We start from the raw sequence: 26926 nt of genomic DNA, 5'->3' as shown, positions 1-26926 counted from the left end.
TGGGGTTTTTTTTGGATTGGGAGATTTAAGTGATAGTCTACAACAAAATACAGAGGAACCTCAATTATCCGAACAGGCAGTGAGTATTTTGTTTGGATAATCAAATGTCGGATAACACGGTTTAATCAAGCATCGGGACCTTGCAATCTTGTCCGGATAATCCGAAATTCGGACGACTGAATGCTGGATAATCGAGGTTCCTCTGTATTAATGTTGATCATCTGTTGACTACAGTTTCTCTGTAAGAAATAAGGTATCACAATTTTGAGTGTCTCTAATGTTACAGCAATCTAGTTAATGAGTTATGATTTGACAAAAAATGCATTTTGTGGGTCATGACACTCATACAAGTCTGTCAAAGTGACACTGGATGCCACTGCAGCATCTACAATGACTGGTCCAGTATCATTCCTGATGAAGGGCTTTTGCCCAAAACATCAATTCTCCTGCTTCTCGGATGCTGCCTGACCTGCTATGGTTTTCCAGCACCCCACTCTCGACTCTAATCTCCAGCATCTGCAGTCCTCACTTTTACCCAGTATCATTCATTGCCTGCTGCATTTTTATGATCATCTTTCTGATTGATTGTGCCATTTTTTCTGGTTCTCTATCATCTCTTAGCCCAATGTTCCATTTCTTTCCAGGGCTATAACTCAAAGAAAGAGTTCATTGCTGCACAGGGACCACTAATGAATACAGCCAGTGATTTCTGGCGAATGATTTGGGAACATTATGTGCCAGCTATTGTCATGCTTACCAAATGTGTGGAGCAAGGAAGGGTAGGTACAACATTCTCATGCTTACTGATCTTCAGAAGGTTTAATATTGCTTTGTAAATGTGAATCCACATTCCAGTCTTTTCACCAATCAGTAATGGAGTGTTCATATTTCAAGGCAGGCCCCAAACTCTTGATGTACCAGCCAATCCATTCATTCTTAAATCTCACATCATTTTTGCATGTAAATAAGACATTTTCATGACATTTGTTTTTTTTTAATTGACATTGTCATTGCTTCAGACATGAGGCCTTATAAATTCACCTCATGGGAATAATTGTTATCTTTGCCAACTGGGTGCTAATCTGTTAGAACAAATTGTCCACCAGTTGTAGCACTTGATCTATTACTATCCAATCAGTGATGATCACTACCAGAATATCAGAAGATGTGGCACTGATAATCACCACCAATATATCAAAAGAAAATTATACTCTCAAGGATAGCACCAACTACGGATTACTGGTCTTCAGGAAATTTCTCTGTCTCTTGTCCTTCTCCCACCAGAATCTAAATGTAAGGTTTTAAAGAAGGTGAGTCCAGGAGGACTACCTTTTGAGAAACTGACAACAAGTTTTACAAGTTGAAGACTTGTAAATAAAGTCTTGTAAAGTAGAATAAAGGCCACTTGGTGGTTGGTGGTGAATCAAAAGGAGCTTTTCTGTGAGGCAGTTGATGGGTCTGAGAAATATAGGGATGCCTGAAGAGAAGGGCAGCACCTGTAGAGTCTCTGTGTGGAATCCAGCGATTGGATAAGCGTAATGTAGGTTGTGATATATTCAGCTCCATGTGGGAAATGTGTTTCTGTGCAGCAGTCAGGATATCCTGACCGGATCTCTGAGTAAAAGGTTTTCCTGAATAATCTTCTTCCTTAGTGACACCTTTTAATGGTCTGTAGCTTTTGACTTGCCAAAGCTATTGGATATCCTCTTAAGCCATGAGATGACTGAATAGGTCTCAGATCGACATCAGTAAAAAGATCACACGCCCTTTTGAACACATCAAGATGGATTAATATTTTAAAATGAGCAGCATCCATAATGGATGGCAATTTTACATGTGTGATGCCCCAAATGAGTCAGATGTTCCACATCAAAAAATATATCTAAGCATTGTACAGCTCCTGTCACTGGCCTGACTTACTGTGCCTATGAAGCTTGCATCATGTAGTTAGGTCATCACGACTTATGAAGGTTTTGTACTGATACCAATTATAGGGTACATAAAATTCACAAACTGTTCCTTCTTAATCTGAGGCATTTGTATGATTGATAGCTTAAGTGTATCATCGAGATAATTGCACATTTATTTTGCACTGAAATGTTTGTCTATTAGAGATAAAAATTATCACAGCCCAATACTAACATTACCTTTGTGATGAGACTCTGTGATGAACATTGAAGCTCTATTAAATTTATAGCCCAGCAATATCATTTCTGTTATGCACAAAAGGAATAAGAACATATCTCTATATATTTACATTCCACTCTTTGAATTTAATCAAAAAAAAGACTTCATCAGAATACTCTGAAACTGTCAGCTATACTTTATTTTTTAATAAATTTGTTATGCTAGGCAAAATGTGAGCAGTACTGGCCGACCGAACGCCCTCTCATCTTTGAAGACAAAATTGTTACTTTGACATCGGAAATAGTTCTCCAGGACTGGACCATCAGGGACTTCACAATAGTAAAGGTAAGTAGAGTTAGGAACTTCCCATGTGATGGAGAAATTCAGACTAAAATAATTGAATCACTGACCACAGCTTAGAATCTGATAGCAGACAATGAGGTACACAATGCAGCAAAGGAGGAGTCATGGAAACTACAACTGCTGTCATCAAGCAAAACGATAATTTAATCTCTGTCATAATCACAACAGCCAAAAATATTTTCTCTCATTGTCTGGAGTATTAGGAATGCACACTTGCAACTCCATCACCCTCCAATTGCTTGGACAACCCCTGCCCTTCATAGCCATGTGCCTAGAAAGGTGTCTGAGTATCTTGGGAGGTACCTGGTGTCAGATTGATATAGACATCATGAGCTAACATAGTGTTCACACAGGCTGATCTTCGCTGATTAGATTCCATCCTGATGTGGGCCCAAGTGTTAGAGTGATGAAAGTGTGTGATTTAACGATATATAAAAACTTCTTTTTTATATGTTTGAATTTCAAACCAGTGGCATATGGGTGTTGGTCATTGTTTTGTGAATAGGTTAAAAATTAATCATTGTTAGTATTTCCAGAACTCTCATTTTAAACCAGTTTGTGCCTCCTGGAATGTTTATGGAGTTTTGTTTATACTATCAGGGACACAACTGGTGAAAGAACACATTATGCTATTATTTTAGCAGAATTTAGGATTAGGAGTGTTTTTTTACAAATTCAATACAAAAACTTTTGAATGATTTGGCAGAGACTTGCCTGGGGTCAGGAGCACTCTAAAAAAGTAGATTACTCAGAGCAGTTAACAAAATAAGTTACCTCAGTGAAAGAGTATAATTTGCAAAACTTCCAGATCAGGAATATTTGGTTTGTACTTCACAGGTGGGCGGCACGGTGGCACAGTGGTTAGCACTGCTGCCTCACAGCGCCAGAGACCCGGGTTCAATTCCCGCCTCAGGCGACTGACTGTGTGGAGTTTGCACATTCTCCCCGTGTCTGCGTGGGTTTCCTCCGGGTGCTCCGGTTTCCTCCCACAGTCCAAAGATGTGCAGGCCAGGTGAATTGGCCATGCTAAATTGCCCGTAGTGTTAGGTAAGGGGTAAAGGTAGGGGTATGGGTGGGTTGCGCTTCGACGGGGCGGTGTGGACTTGTTGGGCCGAAGGGCCTGTTTCCACCCTGTAAGTAATCTAATCTAATTACTAAAGATTATTAAAAAACTGAGAAAGTCTAAGCTCTTAGTTAACAAGGGAAAAGGCCTCACAGTTCACCCTTGGTGGTCATTTTGGAAGAACTTGTGTTAGACAATGCAGAATATTAACTTATTTTAGTTGTTAAAAATCACACAACACCAGGTTATAGTCCAAAAGGTTTATTTGGAAGCACTAGCTTTTGGAGTGCTGCTCCTTCATCAGGTGATTGTGGAGTAAAAGATTGTAAGACGCAGAATTTAAAGCAAAAGTTTAAAGTGTGATGTAACTGAAATTATATATTGAAGAAGACCTGGATTATTTGTTAAGTCTCTCATCTTTAGTCTGAGTACAGCAGCAACAACTCTCAAAACACCACCCAGAATAAAAGCATACTGCCTGATTGACACCATCTTCAACCTTCACCCCCTCTATCGCCACTACTGCACAGTGGCAGCCATGTGTACCATCTGCAAGTTTCACCACAGCAATCCACCAAGACGTTTTTGACAACACCTTCCAAACCTACCACCTCTACCACTTAGAAGGACCAGGGCAGGAGGGCACGGCCACCTGTGATCTCTCCTCCAAGCCCCATATCATCATGAATCATTATATTCCTTCAGTGTTATTCCTGGAACAAGCTTCCGAACAGCACTGTGAGTGCATCTACACCACGTGGACCTAGCCAGTCATATTCACATTCTATGAACTATGACTCATGATTTGGAGATGCTGGTGTTGGACTGGGGTGTACAAAAATTTTAACTATGAACTGTGAGAGTTGTTGGTGCTGTATAGGCAAGTGGAGAGTGTTCCATCACACTCCAATTTGTGCCTTGTAGATGATAGAGTTAAAAGAGAGAGTGCTGAATAGGAGTGGAACACGAAACGTTCAACATAGCCTATAAAAAGGCAGTCATTATAGCCAGAACTGGACAGGCACCAATAGCAACAAGATTTATTTAAAAGCACTGAGTTGAGTTAAGGATAAATCCCTCAACGAGGGAACAAGCTCAGCCCAACAGACGAGGGTGGTATTTGATGGAAATTGGTTGGGCCTTCATTTAAGGAAAAAGTGGAGAGACCTCAGAGGTTCTTCCTGCCTGCCCCCCGAAATCTACAGCTTTATGGGAAGGTCTAGAACATGCTCACACTTGCTCTGACTCGGGCCATTAAGTTTAAGCATTGCTGCCTGCCCTGCCACAACTTTGAGGTCTGTATCACTGCTACCTGCTTTCCTGATTGGCCTCCTCCCAGAGGTGTGTTTTTCCATTCCTCCCATCCCACTCTTCCTCAAGAAAACTCTCCTTCCCAACACCATGGGCCTCCCATCTCATAAGCACCCCAAGACGCTGCACCATTGTCCTGTTAATCCTGGTATTGCCTCCTGGTACTATGGGCAGTGCCAGCACTAGTCATCCTCACAGTGATACTGCTGATAAGATTCAAGTAACATACAGAAGTAGCATCAGAATGCACAGGACTCTGAAGCAGAACTTGCTTCCGAACAGATGTGTTCATCACATCGCTCTGGGGGGCAGGATGGGTAACCCTCCTGCCTAAGCTCTGTCCTGAGTTGATGAGGATACAAACATTCTTGACGTGTGAATGGAATACAATTTACCAAAGGTCTGAGAGCTTTACATGGATTGGGTTAATTAGAATAATCTTCCTCAAACTTCTGTTCTATTTTGGCATGTTGGATCATGAGCAGGATTGTAGGAGGTTTTGAGGAGCTGCAAAATCACATTGGACCAATGGCAGTCACTCTGTTTCACTCAACACTGTGTATGAGCCGAGCCTACTAAGAGTAAGCGTTAAGTATGTTTCACTTGGACACTTAGGTCATATAGATTATACAATCCAAATGCCCGCACAATCACCTCCTTTAATGTTAAACCCTAACAATAGCTTATGTGACCAATTGCCATCTTTATGCCAATTGCACGTCTCTAGAACTTTTGTTGTCTCAGGAATTGATAAAATTCTCTTTCAGATGCTTTAACAGAGTCAGGCTTTAATGCTTATTTGGCAGTCTGTTTCTTAAATCAAGGATAACTAAGTATAAATAAATTATGTATTGAATTGAAGTTATCACATGATGTTTCCAAATCAGAATATATGTCCTTTGATTTTCCTGCCTTGTTGCCAGATAAGATAGCTCTCTAGATGGGCACAATTTCTTCTCTGAATGAGAATAGATGCAACTTCCTGTATCTAAATGCTCAGTAGCATAAAGAATGGAACTATCTTCTTTGTTACCTTTGAAGTCATGTGTTGCTACTTTAGTGTAGCGGAATATAACAAAAAGGGAAGTTTGTACATAATTCAGTAACTGGTAGCTACAAAGTAGTTATTTGCCTTGGCTTTACCAATTAGATCTGTGCTATTATTACAGATTATCGAGAGGGACAGATTGTATATTTGTTTCTTGTTTGTGTTTGCCTGTTCAGTTCTTCCGATTATGCCATCTGCTTCTTCCTTTCCTACAGGATAAATCTGGAGAGAAACGTGCTCTCCGGCATTTTCACTTTACAGGTTGGCCTGACCATGGAGTTCCATCCACCACTGGAGTCCTTATTGAGTTCCGGAACCTTGTGCGACAGTACATCAATCAGTACCCAATGAGTGGACCCACTGTAGTCCACTGCAGGTAATGAGACCACCATTCTACTGCTGTGTCAATACCATGTATTCAACATTGAATGTTGTATATTGTACCTTTGCACTGAAACATTAGGGTCTGCACAGTCAATCTTTATCTGTCCGTTTCTGCCTTTTTGACATCGAGGTTGATGCAATATTGCTGGACAAATGAATGTTTTTATATCCCTGTGAACTAATCTAATTGTGAATGGAATGGAATGATGTGCTGTCTGCCACATGATGCTACCAAGCAAAGCAGCTGAAGAACCACTGAGACACTCCAGGATTAATCTTAACAAAAAACTTTTAAAATAAAAGTTAGATGGGGTCAAATAGAATTTAAGTGTTTCTATGCGCTCCCTGAGAAGCGTTCAGATCTTTGGAGCCCCACACCTATCTGTAAGATTTAGCAACTCCATCTTGCCTGGACCTTCCTTTCTGCTGGCAACTTTCCTGGTGCCGGGTAGCTCTTTATTTCCCAGTCTTAGTTTCCCCCCATTCTATACCCAGGTTCAACAGCAATAATATTCTATTCATCAGGTAGGTAGCTTAGAAATGATGTCCAAATGAAGTTTATATGAACAATATTTGTATTTATATTCAAATTTAATTAAACGTTTCAAGGAACAACACAAAGGTTACTGAAAGAAATTTCACGTGTCTCAACCCTGGTGGGAATATTGTGCTGGAGCTTGATCCCCACTGTGCCATGCATGACATGTGAAATATGACCTTTGTCACCTCTGGGATGGTTAATACCTAGCTGTCACCATCATCTAAGATAAAAGACACTCTCACCAGATTTTTTTTAATCAACAAACGAGAAAATGAAAAAAAGTTATTTATTTTAGCAAACCTATTCCCTAACATTTAGCAAAGCTTTATACTAATATGCAAACTTAAATTATACCCACGTTAAACCCAAAAATTCCATAACCAAAAGAGAAAATGCTAGAAAATCTCAGCAGGTCTGGCAGCATCTGTAAGAAGAGAAAAGAGCTGACATTTCGAGTCTAACTGACCCTTTGTCAAAGCTTAAAAAAGGGAGGTATTTATACTCGGCTGAGAGAAGGTGAGTCATGGCTCCAGACGCAAAGGTAGCAATAAAGAGGTGATAATGACAGTGCATAGAGAGATTATAGGGAGATTAGGAGCTGTGAATGACCAAGGCTGAAGCCAGTGCTATGTGATAAAATACATGGGGGATGGGTGAAGCAGAGGCAAAATGGAAAACAGGGGAGAAGGGTAGCAAAGGGGGAAGAGGAGAGGAAAAAGGTGATGAGAGAGTGGGGAGCGAGAGAAAGAGAGACCATCAAGAAATAAGAGGCAAAGAATAGTGAAAAAAATATATTTAAAAAAATGAAATGAAATTACGGAGCAGAATGAAAACAGTGGGGTTGAGATGGGATAATCATCTGAAGTTGTTGAATTCAATGTTGAGACCGGCAGGCTGTAACGTGCCGAGTCGGAAGATGAGATGCTGTTCCTCCAGTTTACGTTGAGCTTCAATGGAACATTGCAGCAGGCCAAGGACAGACATGTGGGTATGGGAGCAGGATTGTGTGTTGAAGTGGCAAGCCACGGGATGGTCCGACCTGATTGCATACAGACCAAAGGTGCTCAGCAAAGCGATCACCCAGTCGGCGTTTTGTCTCTCCAATATAGAGGAGACCACATTGGGAGCAACGAATGCAATAGACCAAATTGAAAGAGGTACAAGTAAAATGCTGCTTAATCTGAAATGAGTGTTTGGGATCTTGGATGGTGAGCATGGAAGAGGTAAAGGGGCAGGTGCTGCACCTTCTGCGATTACATGGGATGGTGCCGTGTGTGATGGGAGAGCTGTTAGGTGTGATGGAGGCGTGGACTATGTTGTCCCAGAGGGAACAATCTCTATGGAATGCAGACAGGGGGAGGGAAGGGAAGATGTGTTTAGTGGTGGCGTCGTGTTGGAGTTAGCGAAAATGGCAGAGGATTATTCTTTGCATGTGAAGGCTGGTGGGGTGAAAGGTGAGATCAAGAGGGACCGTATCCTTGTTCTGGGATGGGAGGGAGGGGGTGAGGGTCGGGTGCGGGAGATGGTTGGCACGCTGTCGAGAGCCCTGTCAACAACTGTAGGTGGGAAGCCACGGTTGGAGAAGAAGCACATATTAAGAGCACCACTTTGGAAAGTGGCCTCATCAGAACGAATGCGGCGGAGGCGAAGGAGCTGAGAGAAAGGGATAGAGTCCTTACAGTACGGAGGGTGAGAAGAGCTGGAGTCCAGTTAGCTGTGGGGATCAGTGGGCTTGTAATGGATACTAGTGGATAGACTATTGCTGGAAATGGAGACAGAAAGGTCAAGGAAAGGAAGGCAAGTGTCTGAGATGGATCAGGTGAAGGTGATGGAAGGGTGGGAACTGGAAGCGAAGTTTATGAATTTTTCCAGGTCAGGACGAGAGCATGAAGCCGCATCGAAATAACTCAACAACTTCTCCTTCAACTCATCCCATTTTCTCCAAATCAAAGGTGGAGCAATGGGTGCCCGCATGGATCCTAGCTATGCCTGCCTTTTCATGGGGTATGTGGAACATTTCTTGTTCCAGGCCTACCCGGGTCCCCTCCCACAACTGCTTTATCGGTACATCGGTGACTATTTCGGTGTGGCTTCATAGTTCAAAGTCTGAACCAACAGCAGAAATAAAGTGACTTGCTATCAGTTTTTGTCCATTCTTTAGTGGTGATATCATATTGTTGACCATGCCATTGTCCAAATCGGTAGCTGCTCAGTTGCTACATGAAGAGAGCAATTTTACATGCTGCCAGGCTTGACAATCTGAATCATAGTGATCTATTTCCAAATAAGATATATGTAGCCCTTGCATACCAAAGGATATCTTGGGTCCAATGATTAACACCTTGGTCAAATAAATATGTTCTAAGGAGTGACTGAAGAGGAAAGGTGAGGGATGAGGTGAAGGCTGAGAGATTTAGAGTGAGAATTTCAAAGCCTATGACTTTCATGGCTGAAAGGGCACTGTCAATAATTGAAATCAAGAGTGCTTCAGGTGAGAGTTGAAGGCATGTAGAGATATCTTTTGGCTTGCAGGGCTGGCAGAGATTACAGAGGGTATGGAAGGGAGAGATTGTGGAAGGAGTTGTAAAAAAAACAGTGATTGAGGTAGTGCTTAAACAAGAGACAATGACCAAATGATTGATAAGTAAGTGGGACTTGATGCAAGTTATGACAAGGACCGAGAGCTTTGGATAGCCTTGACTTATGTGCAAGGCCAGCCAGAATCTAATGGAATCATCAAGTCTGGAGATGACAAAGTCGTGTCATGATGAGATTTTCAGCAATGAATGAGCTGAGGTAGGACTGGATATGTGCGATGTTGCAGAGATGGGAATGGGAGGACCTACTGATGGTATAATGGAAGTAACCTGATCAACCCATCTCAAGGTCAGATATAGCGCCAAGGTTGTGATCAATGTGTGACCCACACAGACAGTTGTCAAGGCAAGGGATGGTGTGACTGGATTTTTAAGAATTAATTTGCATGATGCAGGCAATGTAACAAGGCAAGCTCTTGTTCACTTCTAATTCCCCTTGAGGACCTTGATGAAACAGTTTCTTGAACTGCTCTAGTCTGTCTAGTACAGGTTTACTCACAGCACAGTTGGACATGGAGTAGACTTTACAGTAGGATTTGAAAACAATGCCTTTGGTCTTCCCGATATGTAGTTTGAAGGAATTTATTTTTGGAAAAGCGGTTTGACAATTTTGAGACTGTAGAAGGATTGAGTAAGGTGATGTGACCGATGAGTCAGACCTGGATGCTGTCAGTATTCCTGTGGAAACTGATGCTGTGTTTTAGGGTGATGTAAGGAGCAGTTTGTAGATGAGAAATAGAAGGGACTAAACATGGATCCTTGGGGAACACCAGAGGTAAGGGTGTTGAGATAAAGAGAAGCCATTGCAGATGATAATCTGGCAACAAAGGTCCAAGCAGGCCAAACAGAAAATTTTAGTAGGTGTCTGCTAAAGATTGTGGGATCAGATTTCAGTCTACTTGTAGAGGATTTCTGCTGGAAGATGAAGTTAGCATTAACGTACAGCATTGTATTGCTCGTGTAAAGATGTTCTGGGAAGTGGTTTTCCTTGCATGATTTTGAAGGCAGGGGCTACAAAGTAGGAAAGTGGCAATGAGTGAATTGAAACAGTTTTTTTTATCCGAGGTAGCTTCAGTCTGGGGCTGTGAAACCACTTGGCAGCAGCAGAAAGCCAATTAATGTAGTTCGAGAAAGAATTAGTAGGGATTTCCCAATCTTCTGGATCCCCACCCTCAGTACTTCACAAGAGGCAAATACACAGCAACTTGACATTTACATGTGATCTGATCTTTATTTACCAAGTTGGTAAAAACAGTGATCATTCCCAGGCAAAGCTCTGGCATTGCTGCAGTCTCTGGTGAACTTTCCTTCACCTTTGGTTGCCTCAGTCAATTTTGCTGCAACTACCATTTCAGCCACAGTGAAGGTTGCTCACTACCTTTTACATTACAGAACCTGAAGGACCTCATGACTCCCCTGATACCTAAGCCCACTCACTGACTCTAACTGGTTTATTGGACCAAATGCAAGCAAATGAGACTAATTTAGTTTTGGAAATCTGATCAACATGAACGATTTGGACTGAAGGGTCTGTTTCTGGGTTGCATGACTCTGTCAATACTTGAGGCAGATTGGTAATTGGGTAATAGTGAAGAAAGTTACCTCCTATTTACAACGGGATCTTGATCAGATGGGCTGAGGAGTTACAGATGGAGTTTAATTTAGATAAATGTGAGGTGCTGCATTTTGGTAGAGCAAATCAGAGCAGGACTTACACACTTAACGGTAAGGTCCTGGGGAGTGTTGCTGAACAAGGAGACTTTAGACTATGGGTTCATAGTTCTTTGAAAGTGGAGTCGCAGGTACAAGGATAGTGAAGAAGGTGTTTGTATGCTTGGCTTTATTGGTCAGTGCATTGACAACACTAGTTGGGAGGTCATGTTGCGGCTGTACAGGGCATTGGTTAGGCCACTGTTTGAATACTGCATGCAGTTTTGCTCTCCCTGCCATTGGAATGATATTGAGAAACTTGAAAGAGTTCAGAAAAGATTTACAAAGATGTTGCCAGGGTTGGAATGTCCAAGCTATAGGGAGAGGCTGAATAGGCTGGGGCTATTTTCCTGGAGCGTCGGAGGCTGAGGGGTGACCGTCTAGAGGTTTACAAAATTATGAGGGGCATGGATAGGGTAAATAGCTAAGGTATTTTCTTCGGAGTGGAGAAGTCCAAAACTAGAGGACACAGGTTTAAGGTGACAGAGGAAAGATTTAAACAGGATCTAAGGGACAACTTTTTCACGGAGAGGGTGGTGCATGTATAGAATGAGCTACCAGAGGAAGTTGTGGAAGCTGGTATAATTGTAAGATTTAAAAGGCATCTGGATGGGTATATGAATAGAAAGGGTTTTAGAGGGATGTAGGCCAAATGCTGGCAAATGGAACTCAACTAATTTAGGATATCTGGTCGGCATGGATGAGTTGGACCGATGGCTCTATTTCTGTGCTGTACAACTCTCTGACTCGAAGTCTTTGGCTGCCTCCCATAAGATTGTGCATGAACATCCACTGAGTGATTGATCCAAAAATGGTCCCAATGTGCACAAATTGTCAGAGTCTGAAGAATCAGTATTTACAGCCACTGCTGATCTGAGACGTCAGGCAAGGAATTGCACAAACAAATTGTGAAGCTGGGAAGGAATTATAAACTATATTTGTTTCGATCATACTGTTTCCACTGGTTTATTCCTGGTTACTCAGTACTTCAGTTCTGTGTGGATTACCATTGAAAGGTTCCCACATTATATATTTCCTTGGATTTTTTTTTTGTGCATCAATGTTAGTTCTGGGAACTAGAACTCCTCCTGTTCTCTTTGGTAACATTTAGGGTGTCACTTTAAAGTGGTGCAGCAAGATAGAAGACAGTATTTCCCCAAAATGCAGCCACGACTGCATCAATATTGCTGTTGTCATCAACTTTCTTGTATCCAATATCTTCACTACTGAAAAACTTTCCAAGAGATATTGGTGTGACTTTGTTTTCCCATTTCCCTTGTAACTTGCTGAGTGACATTACCAATTTATGTTGTTTTTGGGCTATTCTTGTGCTGTAAGTCTGCTTATCAAGCATTAAAGTCAGCTCAAATTAATTTCACAAAGAACCCTTGCAGTGAACTGCCTTCTGTCACATAGTCCGGACTATTTTAAACCTTTGCACCAGAAGTGAAGGCTCAAACTTAACCTGTTCTGGCATTCTATTTCTCGTGAAGTAATTTTCTTCCTTTCATTGGTAACATGGACGGTGTGGGCTGGCTAATGGGATAAAGATTTGACTATCCGTCACATTTGCAATGTGGCTAAATTTTGATCTCCTTTTTGTCAGTGCTGGAGTTGGTCGAACAGGGACGTTTATTTCCATCGATCGTGTGATTTATCAGATCGACAATGAAAGAAAGGTTGATATCTGGGGGATAGTTTATGAGCTGCGAATGAACCGGCCACTGATGGTACAGACTGAGGTAAGGTACCAAGCATCGGAGAATAATGCAAATGTCCATCTGTGCACAGAGTCAGGGTCATAAAGTCTGGAGATCTACATTGGCACCAATCAATGAGAATCTCAAGGTTTTTTTCTCCCCCACAGCTAGGGATTAATGAATAAGGACGCAATAAAATGTAGCATAAAGGCCAGTTCTCATTGTCTTCCACTAATAATCTCAAGTCGTACTTGTGCTTTTATTTCTTCCTGGTTTGAGTCCAGTAATGCAGGCAGTTTAGTTCATGTTTTTGTCTTATCCACAGCTTGATGTTTATACAAAATAATGGGAACATTTATTTCAATGATTTTTATGGAGCCTCAATGTGACATACTGTTTGATTAATTGATCTTCCGGCTACTTGTTTTCCATGCAATTATTACTGAAATAGTGTAGATGACATTGCTAGCTGATCATAGTATTGAGAAGGGTTAATCCAGGACACTCTCAATATTGCAAGAAGTCAATCAGCACCCTGTTTTATGACCTGATACATGGTTAGTTCAAATTTAGTAACTTCTCACAGTCAGTATGATATGCTACTGACTATCTCTACTTTCAAGGATTGTCTCTACTCCAAGTCAGTATGTTCGGGGTGAAACCATTAGGATCACTTTATTTGTTGCTTTATCCCTGTTGGGAATGTCAGCATTGCTGACAAGCATTTGTCGTCATCCGTAGTTGCCCTTGAACTGATGTACTCACGGACATTTCAGAGTGCGGGTAAAAGTGAATCGCATTGCTGCAAGTCTGGAGTCATTTGCAGACCACACCCAATAAGAACAGCATATTTCCTTCCTTAAAAGATATTAATGAACCAGATGGACTTTTTTTTACAACAAATGACATAGGTTACTCAGTCACCATTAGGCTAGCAGGCCCCGAGTGGACTACTCTCCTCCTCCTCCTGACTGACTTCACAGCAAGGTCCACATTATATTGACATCGCCCATTTTTACTTCATGACCACTTCTCAAAATGTTTACTGGAGTGCTACATTTTAGGCTTAACTTCACTGCTTCTGTATTTTTACACTGTTACCTGATATCTAATCTTAGCTGAGCCCCAATTTCCTCCAGCTAAACATTAGGAAGATTAAAGCCATCATGTTTAGATAACATCACCCAATTCTGCTCCCCTCTTGAGCCTATGACTTGAGCCAAATGTAACCTTATTGTCCTATTTAACTCACATCCAATTTTCTGGTCCCATTACTTCTCAATTACCAAGATCAACCAGCTCCTTAACATCCATCATCTGCGCATCTGCCTCAGGTTAGCTTCTGCTGAAGACCTTACATCCCTTGGTAACCATTGAAACAAGCCTACACTAATGCTGTCCTGACTGGTCTCTGATCTTAACTATCCATTAACTTCAGCTCATCTGAAAGTTTATTTCTTCTGACGTGGTAGAGAGATAGAGATAATGTTTTCATTCATTTAAGACAATACAGAATTGCAAGTCATTATAAATTACATCTGCTGCTTTACCATTCCTCACTCACTGGCTAATTATCGACATGTGACTCCAACCCCAAAGCAATGTGGTTGACTCTTAACTCCATCTGAAATGACCCTTGTAAGATCAGTTGTTGGATATTTAGAGATGGGCAAAAATGCTAGCCTTGCCAGTGAGGCTCATATTCCATGAAATAATGCAGACAAAAAGCTAAGTGGCTCCACAAATATTTTCAATGAGCTTAAGAAATGACACAACCCCCTTAACACTACGTTGACTGCTCCAAGCTGTAAACTTTAATGTCAATTTATAGCATACTCAGAATTTTCTAATACATGTCCACCCAACATTCATGATGGGGGTAAAGTCTGTACTTGAATATGAGAACTGGACTTATCGTCCTATAGTGATTGGTAATTATTGCTTTCCTGAAAACTATCAACCAAAACATGGCCAGTTTCCATCCTAATACCCTGAAGCGCTTCAGGAGTCATGCTGCACCAGGAAGACTTCTCTCTCTTTCACCCTCCCAATTTCTGCATAGCTCATCCTAGACATTTTCAGCTATGAATTACATAGTCCCTTCACTATGGCCAGAATTTATGAAGAATGCATTCTTTATGTATGCTAAATGCTAAGTGTGTACAAACATTATATCTATCAAATCCTTTAATGATTTACTCCAAACTGCTCATCCACCTGTTCATCTTGTGCTTTCAGTTAATTAATAATTTACTTCTGAGCTAATAATTTGCTGCCTTTACTGCTGTATTTATATTGTTTCAATTTCATCACCTTCAGCCACTAACTCAAAGCAAACTGTTGCAGCTATATTTTCCTTATCAGTAATGTAATTCAGCCACCTCCCTTTTGTATTCATCTGAAATACTTTATACCCTCTCAGTTCCAGCTCTTGATCACCTTCCACTGTCAACCCTATCTCTGAAATATGAACAGGATCAATGTTCTTATATGTGTCTGAATCCAGTACTAGATTTCCCTACGGTCTCCGCATTTATATAACAACATTTCTGTCCATCCTTGAATGTTTTTGTATCATTGTCGTGTTACTGCTGTATTTGATTTTTTTATCTTTGAACTGATTTGTTTGCCCCCTTCTCCTTGTCTTACCAGTTAACGTTGTCCCCTCAGCCCTTCTTCCCGTCCTTATGAGAAAAGTTAATGCTGAGTTTCATTTGGGAGGCCTGTGGTAGGATGGATGGTCTGTCTAGAAAAATGAGTGATAGTCTATTGGAGATTAATTTTAATCTTGAAGGCATCAATCGAGATTTGAGCGATTTCCTGACATTGCAATCCCACCTCCTGACTGATGGTGCCTGTCCACACTATTTTCATGGTTGGATGGCAGCGGGTTCGGGTCACTGAAGCAGATCTGAGACTGGAGCAGAGGCTGAGGTGGCCAGATTCAAGAGGCCATTGGCACACCGGCCCAGTAGAAGGAAGTGAGTGGCCCCTACAAATGGCCCCTTTAATATCCATGCTGTCTTTGTCTCCATATACTCAACCCTCCTAGCCCCTTTCAGCTCCCACTGTCCCTTTCATCCCCCACTCTCGCTTTCACTCCATTGCACCTTCTCACCCTTCACTTCCCAAACATCCTTCAGCTTCCATTACCCCTTGACCCCCTCATACCCACTCCTCCAGTTTATATTACATGCATCATTCATGAGCACTGTACTAACAAGGGGAAGTCTGAGAAAGGCATAAGTCTGTCAACAAAAAACTACTTCAAAATCCATTTGAAAAAATCAATTCCCTTAATAGCAAATGAAACTCAATAAAACCAAGTTCATAGCCTATTTCATAAACATGTCAATAATCCTGACAAAGCTGAATCTTGGTGGGTTTGAAGTGTAGCCAGATATTAGCAGTGAGATTCCATTGAATAACTATATGAACACAGTTAAAAATCACACAACACCAGGTTATAGTCCAACAGGTTTAATTGGAAGCACACTAGCTTTTGGAGCGACGCTCCTTCATCAGGTGCTTGTGGAGGGCTTGATCGTAACACAGAATTTATAGCAAAAATTTGCAGTGTGATGTAACTGAAATTATACATTGAAAAATTGATTGTCTGTTAAGCCTTTCATCTGTTAGAATACAGTGATAGTTTCACTTCTTTCACCGTGGGCGGCACGGTGGCACAGTGGTTAGCACTGCTGTCTCGCAGCGCCAGAGACCCGGGTTCAATTCCCGCCTCAGGCGACTGACTGTGTGGAGTTTGCACGTTCTCCCCGTGTCTGCGTGGGTTTCCTCCGGGTGCTCCGGTTTCCTCCCACAGTCCAAAGATGTGCAGGTCAGGTGAATTGGCCATGCTAAATTGCCCGTAGTGTTAGGTAAGGGGTAAATGTAGGGGTATGGGTGGGTTACGCTTCGGCGGGTCGGTGTGGACTTGTTGGGCCGAAGGGCCTGTTTCCACACTGTAAAGTAATCTAATCTAATCTAATATGTAAATCACAAAACCCTTTTTTTTAAAGTTGCATTCTCAGGTTAGCTGTTAACAATGGTGATAGCTAGACAATATGTTGAAGGTGTTAGCCCCCTGTGTTCTCTGTCTATGACCTGATGTTTAGATTGATTCTAATCTAAAAAGTGAGATAACAGAGTTTTACATAAATTCATACAGTTTTTGAGCTCAGAGTTCTACATGAATGTAGGCAGTTTTTGAGCAAAGTGCAATGTAACTCTGCAAGTACAAATTCACCCCACAAAATATATATGTGTGTGTGTGTGTGTGTGTGTGTGTAGTGAGTGCAGAGTGTGTGTGTCTGTAAGGGTGTGTGTGGGTGTCTGTGTGCGCGTAGTGAGTGCAGAGTGTGTGTCTGTCTGTAAGGGTGTGTGTGGGTGTCTGTGTGCGCGTCTGTGTGTACCTGTGTCCGTGTGTATGTGAGAGTGTGTGTGTGTGTAGGAATATCTGTGTGTGTAGGAATATATGTGTGTGTGTGTAGTGCAATGGTGATCACCTGTAATGTGACATGAACCCAAGGTCCTGGTTGAGGCCCTCCCTATGGGTACCATACTTAGCTATCAGCCTCTGCTCGGCCACTTTCCTCTGCTGCCTGTCCCGAAGTCCACCTTGGAGGATGGTCACCCGAAGGTCCGAGGCTGAATGTCCTGGACCACTGAAGTCTTCCCCAACTGGGAGGGAACCCTCCTGTCTGTTGATTGTTGTGTGGTGCCCATTCATCCGTTGCTGTAGCCTTTGCTCGGTTTCCCCAATGTACCATGCCTCCGGGCAGCCTTGCCTGCAACATATAAGATAGACAACGTTGGCTGAGTCATATGAGTACCTGCCATATGAACACAGCCTCCAAAAAATTGATGCTTTCAAAGTCACTGAGAAACGCAGTTACTATTAAAGCTTTGAACAAACCAAATAGTTGGCTGAGTTGGAATTCAAGGAACACATGAATAAAAAGGGGCAGTATACACAGTCAAATAATACTTACACTTGTGCAAAGCAGAATAGCATTTTATCCTATGGACTGTAATACGTCTGAAAATCTTTCCACTTGCACAGTTTTGGTCAATTTAATAGCCACAGTTCTTTTTGAAACAAAGCTAACAAATCCTATATCAAACACACACATGACTTACCATATTGTTTCATTATGACATGTGAATGGAGCTAAGAACTCAAGGTAGCTGGATGAGAGCTTACTGCCTGCCTTTTCAGCTCATACTAATCAAAGTGGTTCATCACAGGATTGAGGTGGAAATTTTAGTATTAAGTTCCATATGCCATATTTAAAGTCAACCCAACACAGGTTAGCCCCATGTCAGGATAGAAGAATCTGGCCTGTGGTCTGACCAGGAGGAAGGGTGTTTGCACACCGTTGTTACTATGCGAAGATGAGTAAGTGCCGCTCTGAGGCATGGGTCATATGTATATTTGACAAAGTTTCATTGAAATGATAATTGGTACTGTCAGTCTCATTATAGTAAATTGGGTGGATGGCACAGTTGGTTTCACTAATAGAGGGAGGCTGTTAATGATGTTGATATGACAATGAAGGATGGATGACTAAATCTGATTTTTGTTTTGAGAGGTGAGTTTACTAACATTGTTGGTCTAACTGCGCAAGCAAACAGTTGGGTTCACAGCCTCACTTGAGGGGTAAAGTTTTATTGGGAAAAGCAGTCCCTCTAGAATGCATTCGTTTGAAGGTCACTATGTGCACAGAGCAATTCATTCCCCATGTACTTTTGTCTCCCCAGTCGCAGTATGTCTTCCTGAACCAATGTGCCATGGAGTACATCAAAGCAAGCAAACAGAAACCTGATGATATAATCTATCAAAACACTCCAGCCCTCATCTACGAGAATGCCTCTGCCATTCGAGCAGCTCACGGGGCCAATGGCCACGCACTTTAATGGGAACAGCCTTGGAGCTGCCTTTTTTAATTCAACTGCACCTTTCACTAATTTTATTTTGTAAATTACAAATGTTTATTTTTTAAGAGGAACATGTGTTCATTCATAAGACATGTTTAAAATGTGTGCCTTTTTAATGCTGATTTGCGAATTTTTTTTCAAAATATAAAACTGTAGAATAATAGCTGGGAAATACCCAGGAAACTGTAGGCAATCTTTGCCAAACCTTCCACAACTTGAAGGAACACTTTGAGAATCTTCCACGTAATTCATTGCATTTTTTACAACACTTTTCATAGGTGTACAGATATGGGTACTCTCTGTAATTTCACTTTTTATGTGCAAGGTAAGCACTTCTAGGTAACACTAGTTAGCGTCTGAAATAGAGACTTTCTTTCACAGGAGTGTCTCAAAAATATTGAACCTTCCCATCTTTCTGGCAATTCTATCAACTTAATAATTTATCCAAGCCACTGAAGCACAATGTCTGCAGGCTTTATTCTTATAAAACACGCAGAAATGCAAAACTTTAAAGTTATCACTAGAATCTGGCACAAACTGTGAAAGTTGTTTCCTAACGTGGATCTCCCATAAGTGCAGTCATGAAACCTGATAACATTGAAGCCACTTTTCACAATGATTGCTTTGTTCAAATCAACCCAATCAAAAAGGAGCTCTTTCTGGAAAGTATCAGAGCATCAAATGAAGTGGGAAACATGTTTCTGAACTTATTGGTTATCAGTGTTCACTAGATCACCCAGCATGCCTTATAGGATAAAATTATTTGATTCTTCCATTTTCCATTTCTGTGGTGAATAAATGTTCACCATGCATTATAGCACCCGAATCAATATGCAGTCAGCCTGCAAGTTATTCACCGACTTAACGAAGCTGTTTCTCATACATTTTGAATAACCTACGTCTTACTAGGCTTTACTCAAATGTACTGAGCTTTACATTGTAACTAATGGACATAAGAATAACAGGAAGCAGTTTAGACAGCAGAGAGTCCATTCTGCACATATGCACCTCCTGAATGACCCGCTGAATGTAAAGTCACTCCTGGATTTGGATATCCATAAAACATTGTATAAAACAAAATGTTTATTTTGTCTTGCAAATTTAATATTTTAATTGCTTTCAACACTGAAACATATTTGAATTGAGCCTTTGAAGAACCTGTTTCGGAGCAGTCAGTCTTGGCGAATGCCGAGAGGCAGTTAAATCTGAGTTTATTTTCAAGCAAGTCATGAGAGATCTTTAAATCAGGATGATCAGGTGAAGTGTCACTGTACTAAGCAGTAGTGGGAACCTGTCAGTGTGAGCCAATATCTTTAAATATATTAGTTAATAAGTTGAAGGAGTATACTATGTACATTTTGAATCTTGAACTTGCAGTGAAGAAGTGATTAAATGTTTAGTGTCAATGTATTTTATAGCTTGATGCTCAGTCTTAGTAACCTAATTTCAGAGCTGATGCATCAATCTGTTCTAAGTTTGGGCAGTTATGCATTTGTAAGATTTTAGTCCTGTAGTGAATAAGTGAAAGTCAGCAAACCACATCCAGTTACGATCACTTTGTAACTCATGCATTATCCAAAGCCATCATTACAGCCGGAGTATTTTCGTTATTCTGTTTATCATGAAGAACTTTAAATGAAACACATGCTTTATTCAGGGATTAGAAAGCTACCACATCAGTGGGAATTGCTGCTTGGGAAAAGGGCTGACCCTCAATCATTGTCACTATTTCTTTCCAAGCTGTTACCTGGCAAATAGATTGGCAATTACTAAATAATCACTCGTGGGTATTGGCACTGACATGAGATTGTCTGGAAATAGTGAACTATTTGACTTCGTTTGGGAATGGGGAATAATTGACAAAGCCAAAACTTGGTTTGAAATTTTAAATAAAAGTGGATTGAGCAATGAAATTGTGTTAAATTGGAATTGTTTTAAAAAACTGAAACTATCAATTTTAATTTGGAATTTGGAGACATTGGAGATGAGCTACTTGTATGTTAAGTTATGGAGTTTGGGGGAAAGTAATTATGTTTATATTTTAAGAGATGGCGGTGTTGGACTGGAGTGTACAAAGTTAAAACTCACAGAACACCAGGTTATAGTCCAGCAGGTTTCATTGGGAGCACTAGCTTTCAGAGCTCTGCGCCGCCTTCAGATGAAGGAGCAGCGCTCTGAAAGCTAGTGCTTCCAATTAAACCTGTTGGACTATAACCTGGTGTTGTGTGATTTTTAACTATGTTTATATTAGCAGTTAGTGCTGGCCCTGATGCACTTTCCATTCAAACTGTTGAAAACATACACATATTTCATGAATTTTTCAAAGGTATTCTGAAGAAGAAGGGATGAGTTATACATGTCCTTAGAGTTGTTTACCTTACAGTCTTCTTCACTTGCTGGGGTATGATGCAAGGGGCAGGAGTAGACAGGGAAAGCAGATGAGATCTGATTGTGTACTGGAGTAATTCGCCTCTCGGATCAATCTTCTCTGACTGGCTCTCACTCAGTGTGTAAATTTAATCCAAAGTCACATAAAAGGTGCTGAAAGTATAAAGTAGTTGCAAGCAATTCTTAGACTGCAGTTGCCCACATATAATGTGCTATTGTATTAATACACTTTCCTGTGGCATGCCTTGACATTGAGTACTGCAATTACTGGACTTTTTTATGCTACGCACTTTAGGTTGTGTTTGTGTCCAACTGATTCTAGTCAGCTACTTAGTTATGATTTGTGGGACAGGTATCTATGAGTTTTGTTGCAGAGGAGATCTTTGTCTCAATCACTTGTGTATCATTCATAGTCATTGTTTTCTTCACCACACTCTCCCTGCTTCCTCCCTCTCCCCCAAATAAAAAGCTGTACTATCGTTTTGGAAAGCAAAAGCAAATGCAAGGGAACTACTGTGTAAGATTCACTGTATGTGTCTTCTGAATCAATGAATAGAAATTGTAATATTTTATAATTTATTTTTTAAGTGCATAAATGTTGCAGTGGGTCCTGATGTCAGCTTACAGCATCTGACACTGCATTGTGGTACTGGCAACATGAGCATTATTGTGCACAGTGCCAAAATTGGCCATTAGAATGTTGACCAGAGGGTAACAGATAAAGGACTATTGATGAATGCCCTACACTGTGTAGGCAATTTGTTTCTTTCTCAGGTTTGTCTTGCTCCCTGAAGGTGCTAACTCAAGAGGATCTACAAACACTAGCAGCTTTTAGGGTGCTTCACCTAAATAGCAATTCTTGAAGTTTGAGGTCTAGACCAATTGTATCACTGCAGGACATAGCACTCAGGCTAAATTCTGCTGTCATCTCACCTGCACATACGCATTTTTCATCACAAGTCACTGGAGCAGGAAACTTTGGGATAGATTTTATTACAAACCGCTCCCCTGACCCTCCACTCCTCTCAATTCTGGAACCTTGCTGAGACAAACTCTTAACTGCTTTCTGGCTGAGATCAGGTAATTCATCATAGACTGAGCCCTTCCAATTATATTTGGCTATGTGCTGCACTGAGTGATACACATAGAGGTCTCTTTCGATATTTTTCACATAGCTTTACAACCCTGGAGCCTGGAGAGTCCATTTAAGGATTCATTGCATACACACAAGTGATGACTTTAATGTTACTCTTCATTATAATTTTTCTGCAATATCTCTCCGCTTTGAGCCTTTGGATGGGTAGACTGTGAAGCCATGGATTCCTCCACCTCAAGGATAAAGAAATGAAAGCTCTGCAGCAATAGTTGTTCACTGCAATGAAGGAGATTTCTTGGTGGCAGGTAGAAATGGGATGGAAGTGAAATTGCAATGATCCAAGCTTAAAATCTTTGCTGCAGGAAAAACAAATGGTGTCTTAGAGTTCCCTATCGGTGTTTCAGTTTCCCCAATGAAAGCACAAAACCAGCCCAAATCTGATTTTGTGTGTGAGTTGTAGATCTGTCCAGTCTTTTGGCATTTAAGTAATTCCTGTCCAGGTGAAGAGGGGTAAAAGTTATAGAGGCTTTAGTTAAAGAGCACGTTGTCTAAATTTCATAATCAGAAGCTCTGTGGAGACATTGTGGAAGTGAATGATATGGTGAGGGAGTAAGAAGCCATTTGCACAGCACTTTCTGTCAATTATTGCAATAGATCATTTAAGTTAAATTCAAAACTGTGTGTATATTCATGTATATTAGACAATAAGTAGCAAATGCACTGGATGCATCTTTGAGAGAAATCCATTTATCCCATTTGTTCACTTCTATTAAGAGAAAGGGACTAATTTTATCAGATGTGCAATTATATTTTTCTGTTGTTTTATTGGATTCTTTATCCTTGGTAATGGTAGGAAGCTCTGCATTAATGTGATTATCTAATAGAGCTCCTAAACCACCACTGAAACTCCATTTTGAACTTTGTGTTACAATTTAGTGATGTAAAAATTGTATTTTCTGATTGATGTAAAAGAATAAATGTTGTAATTAAAGATGATGTTTTTAACACTTTGGCCTGATCTTTGGAAATAAGGGCAAGAATTGAATGACCAGTGGGAAATAGCTGAATGACTAATAATGTAACCACTCTCTCACTTTTTAGATTTGGGGTAACCTATAGGGAACTTTATCTTGAATTTATCTTGTGTCGTACCAAGCCTGAGAGTGTTTGATGGAACTGTATAGAAGAAACTTCATTCTCATGTAACTTGCAAGTGTTCGTTGAAATATTTGAGTTTGTCCAGTCACCAAACAAAAAATCTTTTTTAATGATCTTATTGACTGGAGATCACATTCTGTGACTTCCTGCAGTCGGAAGTTTAATTTATAGTTCAGCATTAGAGCTCAGTCCTATCCTCAGCTGAAGACGATACATGAAATTACAATCAGGGTCATTGGATAGTGATCAGCAATAAAGAGAGAACCTGCTCAGTTTTCCTTGCCCGAGTCAAAGAGTGCTGAGGTCAGAGATAGTGCCTCTGCCCTTCCAACTGTGGCCTGCTCTAGACACAGCTGGAGGGAACCAAACAGTATGACAAAAATTAATGCAAATTGGACTCTGTACTCCTAAATTGCAATCCCATCACCCACAACCCACTCATGCTCACCCCTCAGATAGTTACCAATGCTGATAGCAAAAGCTGAAAACAAAAATGCTGGAAATCACAGCGGGTCATGCAAAATCCGTGGAGAGAGAGAGCAAGCTAATGTTTTGAGTCAAAGTTAAAAATCACACAATACCAGATTATAGTCCAACAGATTTAATTGGAAGCACACTAGCTTTCGGACTCCTTGGAAGCACACTAGCTAGCGACGGTCCTTCATCAGGTGTTTTTGAGTCAAGATGACTTTTCATCAGGTCCCTGATGAAGTCATCTAGACTCTAAACATTAGCCTGCTCTCTCTCCACAGATGCTGCCTGACCACTATGATTTCCAGTATTTTTTTTTGTTTTCAGTACAGATTCCAGCATCTGCACTAATTTGCTCCTGCAAGCAGAGGCCAGGCAGCTCCTCTTGAGAACAACTCTGTTTCGAGAATTAGCCGCCCAACTCTGGTAGGATTGCAAAGATTGGGCAAGCAGAATGAATTGTAATGGGTGGGAGAGAAAACGCAACAACAATAATCAAGAAAGGAAATAAGCTGTGAACTTTGGGGTGGCATGGCAAATGCAGCTTTAATGGAGAACTATTTAGAGAGTTCAAGTATGAGTGGGTGGGGCTGGTTGGGGACGTGTGGAAGAAAGGAAGGTTACAAAATTACTATGCAAATTGGAAGATAAGTGCCATATTTAATTCTGTTGAAGGAGGAGAAGGTTACAGGGTTAAATTGAGAGAGAAAAGGATAAAAGGCTGCTGGTTAGAGTTGGAAGTGCTGGTGCCAAAGGAATGCTCTCTGATTCTATCAGAAATGGTCTCATGAAGAAACAATTTGATGGGTAACAGTACTATTTAGAATGGATCTTAGAGGGTTAGAGTAATCTCTATGGAATGAGCCAATGATGGTCTAGCTAGTCTGCTGTAAAATTGCACTGTCATTAATTTTATTTTATAAGATACAATTTCTACCACAGAATTGAAATGTTTATTATCACAATGTAAAAATTCAAATCTCTTCAGGATATCATGCCTCAGGTATTCCCCCTACTCCTCAAATACAAAAATTAGACAGGTAAGTTTGTGTTGACTATTTTTGAAATTTGAAAGTTAACCTTCCATACATGTATGTCCAACAGTAACCCCTATCCCCAAATGTTAAGGATCAATTTCCATGAGGGATCTGATGCTGCCTTCAGCAGAATACCCAGCACTGAGGAGCGCGACCTTACAGGAATCTCAGAAAAATCAAAAAGGTTACCATTCAGACACCTTAATCCTTTCAAAGCCATGTTTTTCACCAATTGAGATAATAATCCCCACCTTTTATCTCCTTGAAAGCTTTGATTGGCTGTTTCTCCAATATCAGCTAACTTCCAGTAAATAGCATTAAACTTTTGGCTTCCTTTCCATGATTAAAATTTTGTTTCAAGTCAGAAAATGGCTGGATAGATGTGAATCTGCTGTTGGACAGCACGTATTGAATAATACAGACTGTGTTAAGAATAACACTTTTTAAGATTATCAGTTGAGCGCACTGTAGAATGCATTGACACATGCTAGAAGCTACATCTATTAACAGACAGGACTCTATTTTATTTAGGCAAAAGAAATTTATTCATACATTGCACCTTTTTTAATGGTAAAAGAAGGAAGACCGCCCATTTCTGCTGCATTCCAATGGTAACATCCTAACCAATCAGAATGTATCTGAGAATTAAGATTGCCAGTTAACTGTTCCTGCTGCATCACATGTCAGCACAAGCACAGCTAAGCCGCTGTATAAATCAGGATCACTTTTCACAAGTCTGATTTTTATGTTTTTGTCCAAATGAGACCAATTCAAAACGATTTGACCTCTTATCAGTTTATATATTTCAGTAGATACTTAACAGAGCAGCATGACAGTCAAAGAAAATTAATTCCTACCCAGTTTCCTTCTCATCACATTTGACGAAACAATTTGGAGAAACATCCATTTTCCAAGAATTCAAAGATTCCATAAATTGTGCCGCTGCTGAGGATACATAACACGTCTAAGAGTCCTTAAGCTGTTATAGTTGAACATACGAACATTTTAATTGAATATTTGTTATATTCCAATTGTACGAGATACTTTTATTTAAAAACTTTTTACTGTGTCAATGTGTGTTTTACAATCACTTTTTTTTTAAGTAATAGAATTTCAATTCATTCATTCAAGAAAATCTTGTCATTGGTTACTTAATTCTGATCCAGTGACTACATTTTAACTGATGTGATATACTGTATCTGTGTACTAAAAATATTTTTAAACTCTACATGTAACTGAGGGGGTTCAAAAGCAGGGACCCAATAAATTCCACATAAGCTAGTTATAATATTACACATAGCTTATAGAAACAGTTATCAGCAACTTGTCCCTTGCTACCGAAATAAGGACTAGGACTTCCACGTGTGCAGCTGCCATGTCAAAATTGAGTCAAGTGTGGACCAACAGCAAACCAACAAACTACAAAGCACCATGTATAGTAGGCTTGGTGATATCATTTCTGCCCTTTATAAGGGAAACTTATGCAAAGCAAGAAGAGCAGATAAACAGTTTCTCCTGTTATTGAATATTGAGCATCTCCTGGCAGGACAGAGTGTACACCAGTGTCCAGGGATCCCCATTAAGTTTGTCATCTTGAATCAGCAGCAACTCATTTGGCTGGATCACGTGAGCCAAATGGATAATAGCCGCATTCTGAAAGACATCAAAGATAAATAGACAAAGTCTTTTCCCTGGGGTTGGGGAGTCCAGAACTAGAGGCATAGGCTTAGGGTGAGAGGGGAAAGATATAAAAGAGACCTAAGGGACAACTTTTTCACACACAGGGTGGTACGTGTATGGAATGAGCTGCCAGAGGAAGTCGTGGAGGCTGGTACAATTGCAACGTTTAAGAGGCATTTAGATGTGTATATGAATGGGAAGGCTTTGGAGAGATATGGGCTGGGTGCTGGCAGGTGGGACTATATTGGGTTGGGATATCTGGTCGGCATGGATGGGTTAGACCGAAGGGTCTGTTTCCATGCTGTACATCTCTAT

The 26926-nt window shown here is 40.7% G+C and overlaps 1 protein-coding gene across 9 annotated transcripts in view; it reads left to right on the top strand.

The window, feature by feature from the left end:
• LOC122558100 (receptor-type tyrosine-protein phosphatase eta-like) overlaps positions 1–23272 on the top strand; it is a 216173-nt gene extending 192901 nt beyond the window's left edge. For all 9 annotated transcript variants that reach the window (XM_087996696.1, XM_087996695.1, XM_087996699.1 and 6 more), the window contains 5 exons: positions 645–779; positions 2353–2472; positions 6128–6288; positions 12751–12886; positions 18605–23272. In XM_087996696.1, coding sequence (XP_087852822.1) covers positions 645–779; positions 2353–2472; positions 6128–6288; positions 12751–12886; positions 18605–18760 — 708 coding nt within the window. In that variant the 3' untranslated portion in view covers positions 18761–23272. The remainder of the gene's footprint in view (positions 1–644; positions 780–2352; positions 2473–6127; positions 6289–12750; positions 12887–18604) is intronic.
• The last annotated feature ends 3654 nt before the right edge of the window (positions 23273–26926 follow it).

This window comes from Chiloscyllium plagiosum, unplaced genomic scaffold (genome assembly GCF_037043375.1).
Source record: "Chiloscyllium plagiosum isolate Xiang-an unplaced genomic scaffold, Cpla_swu_hap1 HiC_scaffold_18, whole genome shotgun sequence".
Lineage (NCBI taxonomy): Eukaryota > Metazoa > Chordata > Chondrichthyes > Orectolobiformes > Hemiscylliidae > Chiloscyllium > Chiloscyllium plagiosum.
The sequence above is the reverse complement of the archived record's forward strand: the minus strand, read 5'-3'. Positions and strand labels throughout refer to the sequence as shown.